At 34.9% G+C, this 21,066-nt stretch overlaps 1 protein-coding gene across 1 annotated transcript in view; it reads left to right on the top strand.

The window, feature by feature from the left end:
* MED13 (mediator complex subunit 13) overlaps nt 1–21,066 on the top strand; it is a 94,324-nt gene that overhangs the window by 50,015 nt on the left and 23,243 nt on the right. The window contains exons 11-19 of the mRNA XM_030881804.2: nt 92–173; nt 2,186–2,307; nt 4,446–4,536; nt 4,669–4,883; nt 5,164–5,360; nt 6,087–7,003; nt 14,318–14,479; nt 18,132–18,355; nt 19,995–20,184. Coding sequence (XP_030737664.1) covers nt 92–173; nt 2,186–2,307; nt 4,446–4,536; nt 4,669–4,883; nt 5,164–5,360; nt 6,087–7,003; nt 14,318–14,479; nt 18,132–18,355; nt 19,995–20,184 — 2,200 coding nt within the window. The remainder of the gene's footprint in view (nt 1–91; nt 174–2,185; nt 2,308–4,445; nt 4,537–4,668; nt 4,884–5,163; nt 5,361–6,086; nt 7,004–14,317; nt 14,480–18,131; nt 18,356–19,994; nt 20,185–21,066) is intronic.

The following is a 21,066-nucleotide window of genomic DNA, read 5'->3' as shown; positions in this document are numbered from 1 at the left end:
CAGAATGCTTGATACATAGCTACTCAATAGTTGGTATATTTTATTATTGGTAAAATATGTATTTCAGTCTAATATGTAATATTGTGTGCAGGTAGAAGATGTGCCATCTAGTGTAACAGTGTTATCACATGAAGAAGATGCTATGTCATTATTTAGTCCCTCTATCAAGCAAGGTAAAACTTTAATTTTCTTTTTTAAAATACTGCATTCCAGGATTGTTACTCCAAAGTAATCTGACATTGTTGGACTTTTAGTGTTCCTTTTTGCATAATTCATATGTTTCATAGAAAGGGACCTATCTTAAAATGATGGATTTATTGTTTATCTTGTACTGGGAGAAGCAAGTTTAGGTGATAGAAATTCTGTTTTGAATTGTTGGAACGTCTTTCCTTTTTTTTTTTTTTTTTAATTTTTATTTTTGGCTTCCTTGGATCTTCATTGCTGTGCGTGGGTTTTTTCTAGTTGCGGTGAGTGGGGGCTACTCCTTGTTGCGGCGCATAGGTCTCTCACTGTAGTGGCTTCTCTGTTGTCAAGTACGGGCTCTAGGTGCTTGGGCTTCAGTAGTTGTGGCACACGGGCTTAGTTGCTCTGCAGCATGTGGGATCTTCCCGTACCAGGGATCGAACCTGTGTCCCTTACATTGGCAGGCAGATTCTTAACCCCTGTGCCACTAGGGAAGTCCCTCCTTTTTTAACAAATAAAAATAATTTTCAGCTGTAAAATGAAGGGATAGGATAAGATCATCGCCTGAGATCTCTCTCAGATCTAAAAACTCAATTTATGAATTAGACTTTACTGTAATTTAGTTGTCCTTTTCTCCCCCTCTCCCCAAGTTAGAAGAACTGTTGCTGAGGTCATTAATTTAACAAATATTTATTGAGCACGTGTTATGTGTAGGCACTGTTCTCGGCACTGGAGATACAGTGGTGAAGACTCCACTTTGAAAGTGTCTGACTTGTGCTACTTGTGAATAGAATAGAGAGACATGATATATTAGTTCTTTTACAAGATCTATTTAATTTTTGATGGAGGCAGAAGAAGTTGTCCTTTGGTATGTGTCTTTTAGGGGCAAAGTTTTGTTTTAGTATTTGGAATAAATAGAGAAGGTCAGTCATGCTCTGTGCAACCAAAAACAGGAATAAGAAAAAAAGTCCATCTGAATAAGGAAGAGATGGTCTTTCATGAAATAAATTTAGTGGTCAGTGGTTCTAAGTAGCTTAAAGTGAGTTAACAATTCGGGTTTTTTAGCCTGTTTACCTACCCTAGGATATAGGAAATGTGTAGTTGTCCCTGTGGTGTGGCTTTCTCAAAATGTGGACCGTCTGCCACATTCTGGAGCATGTTTTGAAGTGAAACTGGGAAATCTTGGTTTTTAATAAATATCCTAGATGATTTTTACACACTCTAAAAATTTCAGAACTACTGCTTTAGTGAATCTTTAGGACAATGTGCAGAGGCACTTGGAAAGTGACTTTCACCTTTCTGAAAGGGAGGGCTATTTCAAGTTGTTTAACCATTCTGAGGATGCTTTGGAAGGTTTATACACCAAATTGCTTTCTTTTTTTTCTTTCTTGTGTGGGAATGTAAGAGGAATTTAACTTTCATTTGTATTTTTATTTTTTCTAAAGTCATTTTTTTCACTAAAACTGGGGGGAAGAAAAGGAAAATAAAATTTTAGAACTGAAATGAAACTTAACTAAGAGGTACTTAAGTGAGTACTTAAGTGCCTGGCACTGGGCAAAAGTGCTTTATCTACATTCTGTCACATTTAATTCTTGTCATACTGTTAGTGTTGGCGTTGGGATTCAAATTAATAGTCTGTCTGACTCAAGAGCCAGAGAATCTGTGCTTCCTTTATATTTCAGGAAGATAGAAAAATTAAATGTGTGTGTGTTTAATTCTGTTTAATTCTGTTGTCCTGATAGTGTTTATATTTTTATTTGACATATTATTAATGTAGATTACTTAGCTGTGTTATGGATTACATAGCCTTTGGTGAGCTTCCTGGGGAAGGTATGACCATATATTTAAAAGTTTATTTCTATGAACTAAATTTTAAACAAGTCACCATTTCTTATTGCATAACACCCTTATAAAGTTATATGTCTAGCTTAAATAAATAGAATAATACCCATTTGGTCAGTAGTAGAATTTTTGATTTTTTTTTTCTGGTTGACATATGTAGATGCTCCACGCCCTACTAGTCATGCCCGTCCTCCATCAACCAGTTTGATTTATGACTCAGACCTGGCTGTCTCTTATACTGACCTTGATAATCTTTTTAATTCTGATGAAGATGAACTGACAGTGAGTATCTTATTAATGATTACAATTATAATTTGTTTTCCTTCATTTTATATAAGTTTATTTTTCAGAAGTGATATGTGACTTGAATACTGTGTTTTAGCCCTGAACAATAGGATATATTTTGGAAGAAATTAATTGGTGTCCTTTTTTAACCTCATGTTTGAGCCTTTTTTGTTTTTTTTTCTGGCTGCACCGCCTGGCTTGCAGAATCCCGACCAGGGATTGAACCCGGGCCCTCGGCAGTGAAAGCACAGAGTCCTAACCACTGGACTGCCAGGGAATTCCCTGAGCATTCTTGATATAATGTCACCTATAAACTTTGAGGGGTTTTTTCTTTATTTTTTGTCTTTGAAGGACATGTATAATTAAGCTTAATTTGAGCTCTGCCGTATGTTCTTTTTCTCCAGTCCTTAGGAAGCAGAATTATTATTATTACTTTAATAACTAGAATTATGACTTATAACATTATACCAGAACATATAAGATTTTTAGAAATTTCATGTAATGTCTGAAACATTTATATTAACATACTTGCAAACAAATAACCCAAAGAAAGTTTAGTATTGTTTTTTGTTTGTTTGTACTGCAGGTTATTATTAGTCATCAATTTTATACACATCAGTGTATACATGTCAATCCCAATCGCCCAATTCAGCACACCACCATTCCCACCCCACCGCGGTTTTCCCCCCTTGGTGTCCATGTTTCTTCTCTACATCTGTGTCTCAGCTTCTGCCCTGCAAACTGGTTCATCTGTACCATTTTTCTAGGTTCCACATACATGCGTTAATATACGATATTTGTTTTTCTCTTTCTGACTTACTTCACTCTGTATGACAGTCTCTAGATGCATCCACGTCTCAACAAATGACTCAATTTCGAGGAAGCAGAATTATTAACCTAATCTTTGATCCTCTAGTTTTAGAAATGACCGAAAAACTGACTCAATTAGAGAATAATAAGTAATTAACATTAAAGTTATATGCCTTGTCAGTTTGTTAAGGAATACTACTTCTTCTGAATTTGTTTGGCTTCACAGCCATTATTATAAGACACCTACATACTATAATAATGAAAGAGGAAGAAAAAGTAATGCTTAATCTTTAACACCCATTTGCAGGGAAAGGTGAAGATAAAAGAAATTAAAGCTTAAAATGAGATTCCCTAGAATGTCAAGTCTCTGGCAAATTAATGAATTGGGTGCTGCATTATAAAAGGGAATTCCTTTTTCATCTGCATAAAGATAGCTTGGAAACTTATATAGTACATTTGGTCTCTTCAATTAAGTGACATAAAGCAGATATCACTATACATAAACTTTTACTCCACATCCCGTAATATAGTATATTTTAGGTGAATATATCCCTGAATACTTCGATACTTTTGTACTTTCTCTACCATTCACGTATCAGCAGTGGCTCTTCTGAGGTCAAAGGTTGTAATCAGAGCTCAGTCTACATATCTAAGACAAGGTGGCTAACAGGAGACAAGGAACCAAGTTGTCAGCTCTAACAACACTGGTGACAGATTAGAGATTCTAAAACTTGTTTTGTTCAATGTATTAAAACTACCTTTAGTTAGGGATCCTATTGCTTTGTCGTATGAGATCTTTCTGAAGTTTTGCTTAGTTTTACCTGTTGTAGCGTTTTTGCAGGGCAAGAAGATTATTAAACAAGGTAAAAGTGTAAACAAGAATTTGGAGGGGTGATTGATTATATAGGAATCTTTAATGTCTTTTATTTAAAGGGACAAATGCTTTATGAGTATCTTTTACTAAGAGGCAATTCTGATGTTAATTACAAACCCTTATAGTAGGTTTTCTTACTTTTTTTTTTTTAATAGGTTTTAAGTAATAGGTTGTTCTGTGTATTTTGAAAGTATTGGTCATTTTCTTGAAGGAACTTTTTCCTCTGTTATTTGGAGCATTATCAAATCAGTAGAAAAACTAATCTGGGTTATTGATTACCTAAAATGTGTTTTATGTCTTTAAATTATTTTGTATCTTTAAATTGTATCTTGTATATATTTGGCTCTAGCACAAATGGGCTCTACTTTCAAGTTACTCTGAATGATTATTGTCTTGATCACGTTGGATTTAAATTTCAGAGCAATATGTGTGTGTGTGTGTTTTTTAATAGCCTGGATCTAAAAAATCGGCGAATGGATCAGATGATAAATCCAGCTGCAAGGAGTCAAAGACAGGAAATCTGGACCCATTATCTTGCATAAGTAAGCTTCCCAAATCTGTGTTCCAGATAAATCTGCAAACTTAATCTCAACAAAGTTCTTCACCGCTTTGTTTTAAGCACAGAGTAACTTCTTTTTAGTCTTATGTTAAAATGTGTGTTTTATTAAATATAGGCACTGCAGATCTTCATAAAATGTATCCTACACCACCATCATTGGAACAACATATTATGGGATTTTCCCCAATGAATATGAATAATAAAGAATATGGTAGTATGGATACAACACCTGGAGGAACTGTTCTAGAAGGAAATAGTTCTAGTATAGGAGCACAGTTCAAAATTGAGGTTGATGAAGGATTCTGTAGCCCAAAACCTTCTGAAATTAAAGTAAGTATTTTATTTTTCTAGAAAAATAATTCACTTCCTATATTTTTGTATAGAATTAGTTTATTGCTAGATTCAAAAATCCTTTCTTAGTGATTCTAATTTTGTTATTAACAAATTTGAATTATGGTGACACTATTAAGAATGCATTTAAGAAAAGAGTAGGATTACATTTACATTGTATTATTTTGTTTAAAGACAGGAAAAAAGGGCTAGAGTCAGTTTGTTGGGTTTTTTTCCCTTGGAAAATAAGATGCTAAAAGTCATGGTCTTTATATTGTAGGATTTTTCTTATGTCTATAAGCCTGAAAATTGTCAAGTTCTAGTGGGATGTTCCATGTTTGCACCTCTAAAAACTCTACCAAGCCAGTGTCTGCCTACTATCAAATTGCCAGAAGAGTGTATTTACCGTCAGAGTTGGACTGTTGGAAAATTGGAATTGCTTCCTTCAGGGCCTACAATGCCATTCATCAAAGAGGGGTATGATTTAAATGTATAGTATTGGTATAGTATATGAATGCTTATATAGCTTTAATTTTTTTCATAGAAGCACCTAGTATGTTGGTACCCGGAAAAAAGATACTGGTTTTTGAAAGTTCTAAAAATCATTTTCTGATTAATAGCTTATAATGGTGTTTGTTCGGTGTGGTTATTAAAGTATTGGAACATAAAGACCAATAAACTTTGTCTTTGGAAGCACCTTTTATTTTGGTCTGAAATCCTAATCACTCTCATTTGTACATTTGCCGTATTTCACACACTTTTTATATTTAAGTATCTCTGAAATTGGGGTGTCTTATAATTCGTAACATCTTAGAATTGCCATTGTCCTTTTTTTACACATAAATATCTCTAAAATTGGGTTTGTTTTTTTTAAACAGTGGCATCTTAGAATCAATGAAATATGGGTATTTGTAGTACAAGAAATATATAGATAGTAATTGTGGATGTCTAGGTGTGGAAGAGTGTATACAAATTTTATTTATAATGGAACTAGTTAGTTGGGTCTCACCCCACAACAATCACCTAGAGTGGATGTACTAACCAAAAATACATTTTAATTGTACTTGTAATTTTTGCACTAATCGTATTTTCATAATTTTTGATGTTATTGAAAAACATTTGGGACATTTTTAGTTGTATTTCACATTACTAATATGTTCCTTTATGCATGTTTTTGATTCTCTTTTGCCCTGGTGACACTAGTGATGGAAGTACTATGGATCAAGAATATGGCCCTGCTTATACACCTCAAACTCATGCTTCTTTTGGGATGCCTCCTAGCAGTGCACCTCCTAGTAACAGTGGAGCAGGAATTCTTCCTTCTCCATCTACCCCTAGGTTTCCAACTCCAAGGACTCCAAGGACTCCAAGGACTCCTCGTGGAGCTGGTGGACCAGCTAGTGCTCAAGGTTCAGTCAAATATGAAAATTCAGACTTATATTCACCAGCTTCCACCCCATCCACGTGCAGACCCCTTAATTCTGTTGAACCTGCAACTGTTCCTTCCATCCCTGAAGCACACAGTCTTTATGTAAACCTCATTCTTTCAGAATCAGTTATGAATTTGTTTAAAGACTGTAACTTTGATAGTTGCTGTATCTGTGTCTGCAACATGAATATCAAGGGTGCCGATGTTGGAGTTTACATTCCAGATCCAACGCAGGAAGCACAGTATAGGTGTACCTGTGGCTTCAGTGCTGTCATGAACAGAAAATTTGGAAACAATTCAGGATTATTTCTTGAAGATGAACTAGATATCATAGGACGCAACACAGAATGTGGCAAAGAAGCAGAAAAACGTTTTGAAGCTCTCAGGGCTACTTCTGCTGAACATGTTAATGGAGGACTAAAGGAATCTGAAAAATTGCCTGATGAGTTGATATTATTGCTACAAGATCAGTGCACTAATTTATTTTCACCTTTTGGAGCTGCAGACCAAGATCCTTTTCCCAAAATTGGTATAACTAACAACTGGGTACGTGTTGAAGAGCGGGACTGTTGCAATGACTGCTACCTTGCATTAGAACATGGGCGTCAGTTCATGGATAACATGTCAGGAGGAAAAGTTGATGAAGCACTTGTGAAAAGTTCATGCTTACACCCCTGGTCCAAAAGAAATGGTAAGTATGCTAATGGAATAATTTTTCTCTTTATTTTCCTTTAGTTGTATGACTTTTCTTTCTTAGGAAAAGGTATTAAAGGCAGTTTCCCATGTAGCTGATAGAGACACTTAAATTTGGACTTAAAACTCCTTTAAGAATGATATTTTTAGGGCTTCCCTGGTGGCGCAGTGGTTGAGAGTCCGCCTGCCGATGCAGGGGACATGGGTTCGTGCCCCAGTCCGGGAAGATCCCACACGCCGCACAGCGGCTGGGCCTGTGAGCCATGGCCTCTGAGCCTGCGCATCCGGAACCTGTGTTCCGCAACGGGAGAGGCCACAGCAGTGAGAGGCCCGCGTACCGCCAAAAAAAAAAAAAAAAAAATGATATTTTTAAAGGGAGAATTTCCTAGCAGTTTAATTTCACCAACAGAAGTATGGTTATTAGAGGTCTGTAATTATGTACTTGAGTAGGACTATAAAAGGTACTTTCATGTCAATTAGCAGAAAATTACTAGTTGTCTGATTTATTCAACATTCTATCACTCATTATTTATTGAGCAGCTAGTATGTGCCAGGCACTGTTCTTTTACAAAGTACAGTATTAAAACAAACATATTTCCTGCCCTTTTTGAGCCTGTAATTCTCAAAATAACAAAATAAACAAAAATAAGTAATTGTATGATATCAGATAGCGACAAGTGCTTTGACGGAAAAGCAGGGTAAAGGAGTGGAAAAAGACAAGAATATGCTACTTTAGATGTATGTTTAGAGAAGATATTACTGAGGGACAGCATTTGAGCAAAGACCTACATAGAGTGGGGGAATGTGAGCTGTGTGGCTGAGAGAAGAGTGTTTTCAGGTAGTGCAAAGACTGTGAGGGAGTAGTGCGCCTAATATGTTTGAGAAACTGTAAGGAGGCCCTGTTGCTGGAATGAATTGAGTGATGGGGAGACTGTTAGGAGTTGGAAGGCTAAGAGATGGCCGAGCACCAAAATCATGTAGGGTCTTATGTACCATGTAAGTAAGGCCTTTATAGTTTATTCTAAGAGTTACGGGAAGCTGTAGGACAGTTTTGAGCAGAGAAGTAACATGATCCTTTTACTGTTTATTTTTTTAAAAGATCACTCTAGCTGTTGTGCTGTGGGTGGTGAAGGTGAGAGTAGAAGCAGATAGATCAGTTAGGAGGCGGTTACAGTAGTTCAGGTGAAAGATGACAGTACCTTAGACAAGATTGGAAACAATAGAGATGTGAGTAGTAGGTTCTAGGCATATTTGGGAAATAGAACCTACAGGATTTGCTGATATAAGGAAAGATGAGGCATCAAGGATAGCTTGAGCGAATGGATGAATGATGGTGCTAATTATAGAGGAGGGGAACAACTGGGGGAGAAGGTCAAGTACTTATTTGGAGAAACGAATTTTAAATTCGGAGGAGTAGTTGGGGCTAGAGATTAAAAAATGTTGTGTGTGAGTTATCAGTATTTTAAGCTATGGAGATGGATGAAAAAACTTAGAGAGTGACTCTAGATAGAGAAGTCCAAGGATGGAACTGACATTTAGAGATGGGGGAGAAGAGGAGGATCCAGGATAGGCAACAAAGGCAACAAAGGAAGAAAACCAAGAGAGTGTGTTGTGCTGGTAGCTAAGTATAGGAAATGTTTGAAGAAGGAGAGAAATGTCATCCATGTCAAATACTTGTGTGTAGTTATAAAGATCTAATGAGTTAATACATATGAGCTGCTTAACACAATCCTTGGCACATAGTAAGTACTGAATTTATATAAGCTGCCATTATTAAAGTCATCATTTAGGTTTTTTTTTTCAGGCATAGCCACTGGGAAACGTATTTCTAAAAAGATGTCTCAGTATACCACTCATTAACTTTTTCCTAACTTTTGGTAATTATGCAGAAAGTTAGCCTTCTTCAGAATGTGGTTTTTGTTAAGAATTTTTGTTCTTAGGTGATACATGCCATTTAATAACTTTTATTTGGTTCCTTACGTCATTTGCTAATCCAGCCATTTTTGGACACGTGCAAAACAATGTGCTTGGTATTCTGGAAGATATGAAGATATCCTATATTTAAGTTGCTTATAGACTACTTGGAGAACTAAAACTGTAATACAGGGTTGAAGTAAAAATACTCTAAATGCCCATTGACAGGAGAATGGATAATATGATAGTACAGATAGAATGTTACATAAGCTCTGAAAATGAGTAAAACTCTTGTAACAGATGAATCTTGGTAAAAGTTTTGAGGGGAGGGAGAGGGAACAAGTCCCAGAAGATTGTATATAGTGAGATATTTTTTCATAAAGTTCTAAAACAGGCAAAACTAAATGTATTTTCTAGATGCACATAAAATTCAGAATGGTGGTTAATTCTTAAAAGCTGAGGGATAGGATACTGGGAGAAGCACTTAATAAGATTGAGTAATCTACTTCTTGGGCAGTGAGATCGTAGTTGTTCATAATATTATTAAGAAAATTTGTGAATAAGATAAGGCTATGCATGGACCAGTGGTTACATTTTGTTCATGATAATAGTTTGATGATTCATCAAACTCACTATACTCAAGGATCAAATTTTTAAAGAAAAAGGTATAAATAAATGTCATATAGATTTTCAAAAAAACGGCAGGATTATTTTCAGCCATAGATAGTAGTTAAGAACATAGGCTGTGGAACCGACTACTTGGGTTTGCAACATGGCTCCATCACTATATACTATGACCTTGGGCAAGTTATTTAACCTCTGTCTCAGTTTCTTGAGATAGTGTCAATAATAGTATTTACCTCAGTGTTAGGGGATCGAATGAACTAATACATATAAAACAGACCAGTGCCTGGCACAAAGTACTCAAATATTACCAGTAGTAACAGTAGTAGTAATAGCAGCAGCAGTAGCATTAGTGGTATTCTGTTTGTTTTTATTATTATTATTTGTTTTTAAGATCCAGCTTATCTTGAAAGTTGTCACAAGAAAAAAAATTTTGTAACTGTGTATGATGATGGATGTTAACTGGACTTACTGTGGTGATCATTTTACAGTATATACAGATAACAAATCATCACTTCTTACGCCTGAAACATAACTAATGTTATGTCAGTTATACCTCAAAAAAAAATATCCAACTTATTTGCCAAGTAATAGAAAATATTGAGTTGTTAACCTTGTGTGCATTTTTTCTATAACAATAAAGATTGATGTAAACAGATTACTCTGCCGCCATAAAGATGAATTTCATCCTAAGAATTTATATTGAGAAAATAATTCAAAACAAAAAAGAAATATCTTTATATTTCAATTTAAAATTTCAACATTAAAATAAATAATGCTGCAAAACCTAAATGGGCAATATTGGAATACTTTCTCATTCAATTATAACAGCTTCATAAAATAGTATCAAACTCCTGTATTAGGACCTTTGCCCTGATTGTTTCCTCTGCCTGGGACACTGTTCTTCCAAGTATTTACATGGGTAACTCTCTTGTCTTTTTAAATTTTGTCAGAAGTCATCTTCTCCATCCTGCTCCTTTTTTTTTTTTTCCCCATAGTGTTTGCTTATTACCTTCTAATATACTGTATAATTTATTAATTATCTCTCCATTAAGTTCAGCCTATGCAAGTTCTGTTTAAGAGAAAGGGTTTTTTGTCTATTTTGTTTGTTTGTTGATATGTCCAAGTACCTAGAACAGTGCCTGGCATATAGATGCCCAAGGTGTTGAAATATTTGTTTGAAGGAATTAAAAGTCTACAAACTGTAGTTTGTATAATTTAATGGTAATGTTTATTTTTCTCAAGATAGAAAAAGCTTTGTTCCAATTATAAAAAACACATACTTGCTGAAAAGAAAGTTAAGAATCTAAACAATACAGAAAAGTAGAAGTAAAAATTGCCCCCAATTTTTGCCCATCCCCATCATTACACCACTCCATGATCACTCATTTTTAAGCAACTTTATTGACATACCATACAATTCATTTAAAGTGTACAATTGAATGGTTTTTAGTATTCACAGAGTTGTGTAGCCATCACCACAATCAATTTTAGAACATTTTCATCATCCTCAAAAGGAATCCCATGTTTATTAGCAATCACTCCCCATTTTCCTCCAACCACTCCCTCCCAGCACTAGGCAACCACCAGTGTACTTTCTGTCTCTATAGATTTGCCTCTTTTATACATTTCATATAAATAAAATCATATCCTATATGGTCTTTTGTGACTGACTTCTTTTTCTTAGAATAATGTTTTCAAGATTTATCCATGTTGTAGCATGTGTTAGTACTTCACTTGTTTTTATTGCCAAATAATATTCCATTTATGAGCATCCCACATTTTATTTACCCATTCGTCTGTTCATGGACATTTGGACTGTTTCCACTCTTTGGATGATATGAATAATGGTACTATGAACATATGTGTACCAGTTTTTGTGTAAACATACGTTTTTATTACCCTTAGGTGGACTTGATAACTGTTTTACGTTTTGAGGAACTGCAAGACTATTTTCTAAAGCAGTGCACCATTTTACATTCCCATCAGCAATGTGTGAGGGTTCCACTTTTTCCATATCCTAATTAACACTTGTCCTTGTGTGTTTTATTATTATTATAATCATCTTATTGGGTTGTGAAGTATTATCTCATTGTGGTTTTGATTTGCACTTCCCTAATAACTAATGAAGTTGAGCATCTTTTCATGTGCTTACTGCCCATTTCTCTTTCCTCTTTGGAGAAATGTCTTTTCAAATACTTTGCCCATTTTTAAATTAGGTTTTTTGTCTTTTCATTATTGAGTTATAAGTGTTCTTTATATCTTCTGGATACAAGTTCCTTATCAGATTATGATTTGCACATATTTTCTCCTGTTCTCTGGGTTCTCTTTTCACTTTCTTGATGGTATCATTTGAAGCAGAAAAGTTTTTAATTTTGATGTTCAGTGTATTATTCTATTTTGTTGTTTGTACTTTTGGTTTCATATCTAAAAAGGCTTTACCTAATCCTAAGTCATGAAGATTTACTTCTGTGTTTTTTTCTAAGAGTTTTATAGATTTAGTACTTATATTTAGCTCTATAATCCATTCTGAATTAACTTTTGTATATAACATAAGGAAGGGGTTCCGTATTCATTCCTTTGCATGTGGATATCCAATTGTCCTAGAACCATTTGTTGAAAAGATTATCTTTCCCCATTAAATTGTCTTGGCACCTTTGTCAAAAATCAGTTGACTGTAGGGCTTCCCTGGTGGTGCAGTGGTTGAGAGTCCGCCTGCCGATGCAGGGGACACGGGTTTCTGCCCCGGTCAGGGAAGATCCCACGTGCCGCGGAGCAGCTGGGCCTGTGAGCCATGGCCGCTGAGCCTGCGCGTCTGGAGCCTGTGCTCCGCAATGGGAGAGGCCACAGCAGTGAGAGGCCCGCGTACCGCAAAAAAAAATCAGTTGACAATAAATGTGAAGTTTTATTTCTGGATGTTTACTTCTATTGATCTATCTATCTGTCCTTCATGATCACTCTTAAAAATCATTATATATTCTAAAAACCATTGCTTTCCACCAGATCTCAGTATAGAGACCTGGCACTTGTCATAATATACAATTATATTATTTTTCATGCATTCTCCTGCACAAGATTGTAAGATCCCTGAAGACATGAATAAGAATGTATTTACACAATATTCCCAGCAGCTAGCATAGTTCCTGACCCATAGTAGGTCTTCATTAAATATATATTTTTTTAAGAATGAAAGAGTATCTATGGGAATCTCTCTGAATTAAAATCAAACTGTAGTTTCCTGAGCTTCACTCAGATCAGAATTTCTCAGGGTAAGCTCTGTGTATATGTTTTTTAAAAGTTCCCCATTTGATTATGATAAACAACCTTAGCCAATGACAACTTTTTCTAGATTTTATGTAAATAGTCACATATGAATACATAGTTCTGTTTGTGTAAAATTATCTTCCATACTTTTAAAACCTGTTTTTTAATTTATTAGTTTATTAGTCATTTGTCCATTTCAAATAGCTCTGTTATCACTTTTTTTTTTTTTTTTTTGCCGTACGTGGGCCTCTCACTGCTGTGGCCTCTCCCGCTGCGGAGCACAGGCTCCGGACGCGCGGGCCCAGCGGCCATGGCTCACAGGCCCAGCCGCTTCGCGGCACGTGGGATCTTCCTGGACCGGGGCACAAACCCACGTCCCCTGCATCGGCAGGCAGACTCCCAACCACTGCTCCACCAGGGAAGCCCTGTTACCACTTTTAATGACTAGTATTCTATTATGTATATAATAGTTTATTTAAACATAATAATTATTAAACAGTATATCTGAAATTAAATTACTTCTGATTCTGTACACTATTTAGATATAGGGAATTAAAACAAGAAATAAATAAGGCAATAATAATAATGAATTAAAGTTGAATGATTTAACGTAACAGAGTGCTCAAACAGGTTTAATGATACAGCTGAACCATAATGGAGGGACAGATTACTTATATCAGTAATATTTCATGGTTTTTTAAAAAGCCATTTGACATTTAAGAGCGACACCCTCCATATCCATCCTGATAGTTGGTCAGAAATGTAGATCATAATAATTTGATAATCTGTAAATCTGTTACGTCTAGGTTAATAAAATATCTTCGGATATTACAGCACTTTTTAGCAGTATGAACAAGTTTATCTGTTACTGTACAAGTTGTATACTTCAGAGTTGTTACATACAGTCTACTATTTTTCACAAGTTAAGCTTTAATCATTGTAACCAGTCTTGTCCATCTGGTCATTTTACCAAAGTGGTGGTAATGAAGGTGCATAATTTATAACTCATTTCTGTGTGAGGCAAAGTTCTTTCTAGTAAGATACCTATAAGCACCAAAAACAACCAAAATAGGGACTTCCCTGGCAGTCCAGTGGTTAAGACTCTGCGCTTCCACTGCAAGGGGCACGGGTTTGATGCCTGGTAGGGGAACTAAGATCCTGAGTGCCGAGCTGCACAGTCTAAATAAATAAATAGATAAAACAACCAAAATAAATGCAAAAAGGAAGAAATTTATTTGATTAATTTATAAATTGATCAATGAGCTAATGAATGACTTTTTATGAAGACGAGTTACAATAACTTTTTTATTGTCTCTTGGTTTTAAATACCTAGAAAAATCATTTCTACAGATCATTTTAGATACAACTTACTATAGTTCTCTACACAAGCAGATGCTTAATCTTGGTGATGAAGAGCTAAACTTCCCTAGATGTCTTGTTATCATAAAAATTTTTGTGTTGACAATAGCAGTTCTTATTCTTTTTTCTTTTTTTTTTTTAATGGTTGTAGATGTGAGTATGCAGTGCTCACAAGATATACTTCGAATGCTTCTATCTCTTCAGCCAGTTCTTCAGGATGCTATTCAAAAAAAAAGAACAGTAAGGCCTTGGGGGGTTCAAGGTCCTCTCACTTGGCAACAATTTCATAAAATGGCTGGCCGAGGCTCTTATGGTAAGTAATTTATAGTAATGTGTATTGACTTATTTTATATCATTTCTCAGTTTTTTTGCCCAACTTTAATAAGCACATTTATCTTTAAATATTTCGGTGGCATATGCTTGACTTAAGGCCAGTGTGGTCAATCTTAGCCTTCCTTACTTTGAACGTTTTCAACATTCACTTTACTGGGTTCTCCAATCCCACTTCAGAAAGAACAGCTTGTTTTTACATATTTTATTGACCAGAAAGATTTTATGTGAAGAAAGAATCATACTGCCAAATAAAGACTGAAACACTACTTTTCTTGTAAGTTTACTATTTTACAAAATTTAATGAAAAATGGGGTAAAAAAGAGAGGGTAATACTAGTGATAAAAGGCCCCAAGGTCTTCATTTAAAAAAAAAAGAAAGAACAAAGACAGAAATTTGCCCCTTGTGACAAGAGTAACAAATGAATACTCTCAGTATGGTAAACAGTAGATTTATGGTCAACTGTAATGGAAGGAACATTCAAAATGCTTGAACTATCTGTTGAAGATTATCTCTGGGGAAAAAAAACCCAGAAAAGATTGGGGACTTCCCTGGTGGTGCAGTGGTTAAGAATCTGCCTGCCAGTGCAGGGGCCACGGGTTTGATCCTTGGTCCGGGAAGGTCCCATGTGCCACGGAGCAACTAAGCCCATGCACCACAACTACTGAGCCTGTGCTCTAGAGCCCATGAGCCACAACTGCTGAGCCTGAGTGCTGCAACTACTGAAGCCCATGCACCTAGAGCCTGTGCTACGCAACAAGAGAAGCCATTGCAATGAGAAGCCTGCGCACCGCAACGAAGAGTAGCCCCACTCGCCGCAACTAGAGAAAGCCCACGTACAGCAATGAAGACCCAACACAGCCAAAAATAAATAAAATTTTTAAAAACCCCAGAAAACAAAAAAGAGTGTTTCTGAAAGGTGGGATGTAATTGAAACTTTTAAAATATATTTGAAATAATAGTTTTTATTCTGAAGTCCTTGACTTTTTTTGCATGGTTTTAGAATGCATTATGTACAGAAGTAGTGGATGATTTGCTCATATTTTCCTTTTCCTCCTTTTATTAATGGCTGAATAATTTAAATTTCATTTAAAAAAACTTGATAATCAGTGAAAAATGCAGTTTAATTATAGTATTTATATATATATATTTTCTACTTTTTAAAAAATATTTCAGTTTTATTGGAGTATAGTTGGTTTACAATGTTGTGTTAGTTTCAGGTGTACAGCAAAGTGATTCAGTTATACATATACATATATTCATTCCTTTTTAGTTTCTTTTCTCATATAGATCGTCACAGAATATTGAGTTAGGGTTTCCTGTGCTATACAGTAGGTCCTTGTTGGCTGTCTATCTTGTATACTACTAGTGTGTGTGTATGTTCATCCCAAGCTCCTGATTTATCCCTCCCTGCCACGTTTCCCCTTTGGTAACCATAGTTTGTTTTCTATGTCTGTAAGTCTGTTTCTGTTTTGTGAATAAGTTCATTTACATGGTTTTTTTAAAAATTGGATTCCACATATGAGCGATATCATATATTTGTCTTTTTCTGACTTACTTAGTGTGATAATCTCTAGGTCCATCCATGTTGCTTCAAATGGCATTATTTCATTCTTTTTTTTAATAGCTGAGTAATATTCCATTGTACATACGTGCTGCATCTTCTTTATCCATTCCTTTGTCGATGGACATTTAGGTTGCTTCCATGTCTTGACTATTATAAATAGTGCTGCAGTGAACATTGGGATGCATGTATCCTTCCAGGTTATGGTTTTCTCCAGATATATGCCCAGGAGTGAGATTGCTGGATCATATGGTAGTTCTGTTTAAGGAACCTCCATACTGTTCTCCATAGTGGTTGTACCAATTTACATTCCCACCAGTGGTGTAGGAGGGTTCCCTCTTCTCCACACCCTCTCCAGCATTTATTGTTATAGTATTTTTACGTTCTTTTTGAAGCCAAAATAGTAGACACATGCAGAGTTCTACACCTTACTGTTCAGTACATATGAGCTTTTATTTTTCGTTTTTTTTTAAATGGCTGCATATATTCCATTGTTCTTTACATATGTTATTTTACCAGTTTACTGTTTATGGACTTAACATTGTTTGCATCATTATCATTACAACTATTCTAGAATGCACACAATCCCTGGCTTAAAGCATGTGTATATTTAAAAATATATATATTGCCAAATTACTCTCTCTGATAGTGGTTTAAACTCCCACCAATAAAATGTTTGTTTCCCCAAACCCTTGCCAGTAGGGTGCTGAGTAGATGGGAGAAACTGGTTTGTTTCATTATAGTTTGAGACGTAGACTAGTACAGACTTTGAGGGTAGATTTCCTAGATTCTAAATCCCACTTCTGCCACTTCTTATGTGATACTGGACATGTTGTTTAACGTCTCTATTCGTGCTTTCTCATCTCTAAAATAAGGTTGATATTAGTATCTGCTTCATGGTTTTTGTGGGGATTAAATGAGTGAATACATGTAAAGATCTTTGAACATTACCTAGCACATAGTAAATGTTACAATTGTTTGCTATTAATTATTTTAAATTCCTTGCTCTTAATGAGATTGAGCATCTTTTTATGTATAAGAGGTATTTCTGTTTCTGTGGACTTTGTTCATATCCTTTACCTGTTTTTCTGTTAGGATGTTGATCAATTCCTTACGGATTTATAGGTCCCCTTTCTATGGTAAGGAAATTAACCTTTTGTTATACACATTGCACATCTTTTTTCCAATTTATTGTTAATTGTTTGGCTTTGTTTATAGTGTTTTTTCATGCCAAAATTTAAAATTTATGTTGTCAGATTAATCAGTTTTTAAATGGACAGGTTTTACATTATGCTTAAAAAGGCTGTCCCCAGTCTTGAGTTTATTCAAAATAAAATGATGACAATTAGGTGACGCTGATTAAGAGGTACAGACTTCCAACTATAAAATAAATAAATCATGGGGATGTAATGTACACATGGGGAATGTAGTCAGTAATGTTATAACAACTTTGTATGGTGACGGATGGAGACTAGTCTTATTGTGGTCATTATTTCATAATGTATAAAAATATCAAATCACTATGTTGTGCACCTGAAACTAATATAATTTTTTTAAAAACCCTCCCATATCTTCTTTTGTACTAATAAGTTTTTTGTTCTAATTTTTTTACATTTAAGTGAAGGTATAAGTCACATATTTTATAAAAGGTCATTTAGCAAATTCCTAACTGTGAAAGTCTCAATCACTGGCTTTTAGGTATTTTTTGTCTTTAATTAAATATTTTTACTACTAATAATGACTACACTAACTCTTGACATTTAAATGTTCCTCTTGGGACTTCCCTGATGGTCCAGTGGTAAAGAATCTGCCTTCCAATGCAGAGGACACGGGTTTGATCCCTGGTTGGGGAACTAAGATCTCACATGCTGAGGGGCAGCTAAGCCTGCGCACCACAACTACTGAGCCCGCACGCTGCAATGGAAGAACCCGCAACGGAGATCCTGCATGTTGCAACTAAGACCTGACATAGCCAAAAATAAATAAAATTTTAAAATATTCTAAAAATAATATATAAAAATAAATGTTCTTCTTTTAAATCTTTTCTTAAAATATGTCTTTTCTTATTTAGGAACTGATGAATCCCCAGAACCACTGCCAATCCCCACGTTTTTGTTGGGTTATGATTTTGATTTTCTGGTGCTTTCTCCATTTGCTCTCCCTTATTGGGAGAGACTTATGCTGGAACCCTATGGATCTCAAAGAGATATAGCTTATGTTGTACTATGTCCAGAAAATGAAGCCTTGTTAAATGGAGCCAAAAGCTTTTTTAGAGATCTTACTGCAATATATGAGGTAGGTGCTTAAAAAGAGGTGTCGTTTTAAAACTACCTTATGATTTGTATGTTTATATATAAAATATACTGGATATTTCAGTTGATTGGTAAAGAATAATAACAATGTCAGATTAGGTGTTTAGTTCTCATAAAAGCCAGTTACATTCTTTACAGCTTTGAGCCAGACCCTTTGTGAGATGTGTGCACCACGGGTCACTGTGGAAATTGCCGTACTGGGGGAAAACCATTGAGAGCATGTATGTCCCATTTAAGATAATCTTTTTCTGAAACAAAGGGTAGCATTGTAAATGGCCAGGAACAAATTACATTTATAAAAATTCTAGTCTTGATTCTCTAGGACCTCAGGTTTAGACACTAGGCCTTACTTACCTCATATGTAAAATAAAGCTATGATAGGCCTCTCTAAGATCCATTTTATTTCTGAAATTCTTGGCTGGTCTTTTAAGTTACAATTCTCATGTTGTATCCATCATTGAGTACAATGATTATAAATTTTAAGTACCCTGGAACATACAGTCTTAACTTCATTTTATAGTCGTTCCTGAATATCCTCAGGGTATTGGTTCTAGGACCCCTTGCAGACACCAAAATTTATGGATGCTCAATCTTATATAAAATGGCATGGTGTTTGTATATAATCTATACACATCCTCCCTTGTACTTTAAATCCTCTCTAGATTACTTATAGATGATATTTACATAGCATTACATACCTAATGCTTTGTAAATAGTTGCAGACATGGGAAATTCAAGTTTTGCTTTTTGGAACTTTCTGGATTTTTTTTTTTTTTTGAATATTTTTGATCCATGGTCGGTTGAATCTGTGGATTCAGAACCTAAGGATACAAAGGGCCAACGGTATCTCCCTTTTCCCACAAATGCTTGGAAATCTAGTCTTTAAAATTTAGTTTCTTTTACAATCTGAATCGTTAGTTTGAGCTGGTTTAGCTCCTCATTAATGTTCTACTTAACTTTAATTGCAAGGTATCTGTAGTGTGTTTTGTAAAAGTAAATATTTCCAAAGAGTGTTATTTAGAACACTAGTCCTGCAAAATCTTCCCAGAAAAAAGTTCCATAGTTAGATAGGTTTGGGGAGACATTTTGTATCTATTTACCTTTTAGAGATTCACTATACATGTTAGCTTATTAAAGCCTTTGAAAGTCTTACAGTAAAGAAATCCTTGTCTAAACTTACTTAATCCAGTGTTGCAAACCTGTTTGAGATTGGGCTTCCTGTAACAAACATTAGTGGCCTGCAGAATTGGAGGGAGAGCTGGATAATGCATTTATATACATGAATTGGGATGGATGTACAACTTAAAATGACTGTATATTCATGCTCAGTTATTTCTGTATTCTGCAAGTTTTCATTATTCAAACTACGTGGATCTAGTGCCATTATTATCTAGGTGTTTTATTTCATTGGAGATATTTTAATTTTGATAGAAATTCAATGGATTTCTAATGTAGAAAAGTAAAAAGACCTGTGGCACCATTTCACCTTGATATTATTATTGCAAATGTTAGTTATAAATGATAAAGCTTATTTTTAAATAGCTTAAATCCTTTATTTTATGATATGAACTAAAAAACTATAGCACACTCACTAATTCTGATTTCTGTATCTGTATTTGTAGTCTTGTCGATTGGGTCAACATAGACCTATTTCTCGACTATTGACGGATGGGATCATGAGAGTTGGATCTACTGCATCAAAGAAACTATCAGAAAAGTTGGTAGCAGAATGGTTTTCTCAGGCAGCTGATGGTAACAGTGAAGCATTTTCTAAACTCAAGCTTTATGCACAAGTCTGCAGATATGACCTAGGTATTGAATTTGTATTTATTGTATAAGGTCATTTTAGCAAAGTATGACCCAGTCCACCAGCTTTTTGTAAATAATATTTTAATGCAACACAGCCATGCTCATTTATTTACAGATGTCTGTGGCTTCTTTTATGCTACAAGATCAGGGCTGAGTCGTTGTGACAGAGACTGTGTAACTTGGAAAGGCAAAAATATTTACTATCTGATCCTTCACAGAAAAAGTTTGTTGATAACTACGGTAGGGATCCCATCAAGTAGGAAGATTTGTGTTTTTATTTAAGTTTATTAAAATTAAGATTTTTGATTTGTTAATGGTTTAGAGGTAAAACAACTTGTAGTTCCCTCTACAACACAGAGAGACAGTTCTTTGTTGGAATTAAGAAATGACAGCTGTTGAAGACTTGCTTTTAACACCCTTGAATTAAATATCAATGGACTTAACTTTAGACTTAATCCAAAGAGACACAGAACCAAAACATTGAACCTCATTAGACATTCCTATAATTTGAACCCCATAACATTCCTCCATTTTATATTTAATTAGTTCCCAGTATAGTCACTATTCAACTTGTGACCTAGGAACTTGTTGAATGGTTTAATGAAAATTTGCTAGATACTGTTATTTTTATTTAATTAATTATGCCTTCAAAATAGAATTTTATTATATTTCATGGAAACCATTTCTTTATTTTGTATAAACTGGTTTATTTTTCAATTCCATTTAAAAAATTTTTTCACTTTGTAGGGGAAATAGAAAGCTAGTGTTTGCTACACTGTTAGCAGGCAAATTAGGGGGAGGGTAATGACCAAAAGAGTATAAACTAGAAATTATTATTCACATAGTAGATTAAATAAAGAACCAATCAGTGAAATAAAGAATTAA

The sequence above is a fragment of the Globicephala melas genome, chromosome 20 (assembly GCF_963455315.2).
Source record: "Globicephala melas chromosome 20, mGloMel1.2, whole genome shotgun sequence".
Classification (NCBI taxonomy): domain Eukaryota; kingdom Metazoa; phylum Chordata; class Mammalia; order Artiodactyla; family Delphinidae; genus Globicephala; species Globicephala melas.
The sequence above is the reverse complement of the archived record's forward strand: the minus strand, read 5'-3'. Positions and strand labels throughout refer to the sequence as shown.